Genomic DNA, 3262 nt, shown 5'->3' on the forward strand with positions numbered 1-3262 from the left:
TTTTTGTGTGAATCTTAAAATTTTTCGGTTCATATAACACTACGTGGTCGCAAATTGCGCGCATCTTCGCAGCTCCGAACCAAGTAGTATGTAATATCACAAATTAAATAAAGACAATCTAATAAATCGATGCTCAAAGCATCTATTTAAACCCTGTGAAAACCCCTTCGCGACATCAAATTGATGCTAACTTGCATCTATACGAATCTGTAAAGAATTTATTGAAAAAATATCAACTCATGTGCTCAGCCAGGAATCGTAATCGGATCTCCACGTTTGCCGGACGGGCGTCCTTTAGACCACCGAGGCATGTGATAACATCGCAATGCTCATTAAAATTAATTATATTATTATAAATTATAAAAATTATAAAAATAAATTCTATGTTATTGAAGCATGTGGCTATTGAAAAATATCTTTGCGGTATTTATTTGATTTATTAGTTACATGTGAAAAAATTAAAAAAAAAATTGTATCAACCAGCCCCGGTCTCCCCTATTATATAGAAATAACTATAATATTTTCCTTATATATATACTCGAAAGAAGTTAGTTTTTAACAATTAATAAGAGTTTATAATTGTAATTTGTAATTGTTCTGTATAAATTTTTCTGCATTTTTAAAATTTTAAATATTTTATTAAAATACAATACTAAATATAATTAACTAAATAATTTTTATCACACGCACGCACGTACTATAAATCCATTTTTAAAAAGTGCGAAGTGCAAATTATTGCTAACGTTGTTCTTTATTTAGACAAGGTTTAGTTCGAGGTGAAGTCGAAATTATCCATCCTATATTGACGTGGCTTTTGAAGAATATCGACATAGTTAAAAAAAGAGCGTATCTGTCACAATTTCTTGTCAAGGTAAAAAGAAATATCGAAGTTAATTGCTTTACGATATACAAATATTTGTATAAATTACAAAATTATTGGTAGAAAAAGTGATTAATGGAACAGCAGAAATTTATAAATTTCTAAAGAAAAATATTTATTAGGTTGAAATTCCGTCTGAGTATCTGGGAGATTCGGAAATATCCCTTTTACACGAACAATATTTGTCTCTCGTTGACAAATTTAAGACAGTTCATAAAGAAAGAGAGATAGGAAAAAAGGTATGTGTTTCTTTATCGAAAAATCTCATTTTTATACATGAATAATTTTTTTCTTATTTATGCAGAATGTTGAAACTGCTGCTGAGCTTGCAACGGATTTACAAGCAATGGCAAAGGAAAAGGAAGTATGTATTAATAAATATTTCTATAATATGTATAAAAATATTATACAGGGTGTTACATGAAATGGTCGTCATGATTTTTGAGATACTTCCGATGGATTGACAACAAAATGTTTCAGATAAAAGTTATAAGATTTAAAAAGATCTATTTACTGATCTAATCAGTTTGTCTTTGGGTGGCGTTACCAAGAATCAAGGACACATTGATTTTTTCAAATAAAACACCCTATTTTTGATTCCAGAATCTAATAGTTGGTATTGAGAGCTTTTCAAAACATTATAATGATATTTATTATTATTACATACTTATTGAGTTATGATCGAGGTGAATTATTATTACAATACTTATTGAGTTATGATCGAGTTATGATCGCTTGAAAGTTACAGTATCTTCGATATTATCCAAGATGTACCACGCGGAACGTTGCTCGACCAGATCGGATTTACACCTCTTTTGTCGTATATGCATGTGAGTGTGTGTGTAAAAAAATATTATTTGACTTTGATTTTTTGTTAAAAAATAAACAATTTTGAAATTTCTCTTATGCAAATAATTCTTTATTAGAAACTAATCAATTTTTGTTAAAAACACACACGCCAAAACAAAAGAGGTGTAAATCAATCCGACTGAGCAACCTCTACCACCTTCGTGTGGTATACATCTTTTGGGTAAAGCCCCATCTACATAAATTGCAAACGCACAACGCAAATGCAAAGGCGGAGAAAAAAAAAAGAAAAGAAAGAGAGAAACGTCCGCGTTTGCGTTTTGCGTTTGCGACTTATGCAGATGGGTCTTAATGCTAATTGCTTATAGTGCATGTTGGTACTGTAATTTTCAAGCCTCATAATTCCAAAAGTACATATTAATGAAAATAAACATTATTGTAGTAAACAAAGTATCAAAAAAAGGGCTAATGAGCCTTGCACGGAGTTAGTGCTGTGATATCAGGTATATTTAGAATAAAAATTAGCACCCAAACGTTTCGTCCCCGCATTGAGCCATCCTCAGTGGGTGAAAAATACAAAATTTCTTAATACATTACATAAAAGTCGCTCGTTAGCTGTAAGTTCGCTTGTAGTAAAAATCGCTCGCGGTGAGATCGCTCGTTGAAAGATCGTAGTATAATGTGATTCGGTACATTGAGTTTTTTGTCTCTGTTTCCATATGTAAGAATAGATTTAAATCTTATCATAGGAAACTTACAAACAGTCCTGAATTTGTTAGGTCGAGTAGTCAAAATAATTCAATATACATGTCTAAAATAGTAGAGAATCCCTTCACAATCACATAATTAATCAAGAGTTACAGTACGACAACAAGTGTAAGAACAGTACCTTGAGTCTAGTATAAAAACGATCAGATGTTATGCGGAACGTTAATCAGACAGGTAAACCACAGCAGACAGGTTACCCACTAGTTTTTATTTTTTCTAATATCCATTGCTAGACTAAAAAGTAAAATGTCTGTTCCACAGGATGAAACACCCGACACTGAGAGACGCCCGTCAGTCACTAAAAAACGTTTTACGTTCTCGTACATTCGGAACATCTTTGAATGAATCTTACCGATTATGAATGAATGTAACATAAAAACAGCGTTTTCGATCCCTAATAATCTAAAGAACTTCATTAAAACTGAAAAAGATTCTCTAAATCCTATGTCTCACAATGTGGTTTATAAGATTTCGTGCTTGGACTGCGACGCCTCGTATGTAGCCAAACAAAAAGGCAGTTAAAAACAAGAATCTATGAACACATATCAGACATTTAAAAAACTAATGGCTCTCCGTCAGTGATTTCGATTCACAGAGAAAAAGAGAATCATATATATTTAATTGGGAGAATGTCCAAATACTAGACAATGAGAGGTACATTACTACAAAAGATTAACATCAGAGATATCATTAAACAAAAGAACGGATTAAATAAACAAAGTGACACAGAGTTTCTCTCAGACACGTATCTTCCTACTTTTAACAAATTATCTCTTTCCTAAGCCGGTTCCTTGTTCTCCCATATTT

General features: G+C 31.8%; 1 protein-coding gene across 1 annotated transcript; it reads left to right on the forward strand.

Moving 5' to 3' along the window:
- Nucleotides 1-239: 239 nt before the first annotated feature.
- Nucleotides 240-1752, forward strand: LOC105449792 (intraflagellar transport protein 81 homolog). Its single transcript, XM_011689175.1, has 5 exons — nt 240-307; nt 760-871; nt 1003-1119; nt 1185-1244; nt 1361-1752. The coding sequence occupies exons 1-5, from the start codon at nt 240-242 to the stop codon at nt 1400-1402; spliced, it is 399 nt and encodes a 132-aa protein (XP_011687477.1). The 3' UTR covers nt 1403-1752.
- Nucleotides 1753-3262: the final 1510 nt, after the last annotated feature.

The sequence above is a fragment of the Wasmannia auropunctata genome, unplaced genomic scaffold, assembly GCF_000956235.1.
Source record: "Wasmannia auropunctata unplaced genomic scaffold, wasmannia.A_1.0 LD336074.1, whole genome shotgun sequence".
In the NCBI taxonomy this organism is placed as follows: domain Eukaryota; kingdom Metazoa; phylum Arthropoda; class Insecta; order Hymenoptera; family Formicidae; genus Wasmannia; species Wasmannia auropunctata.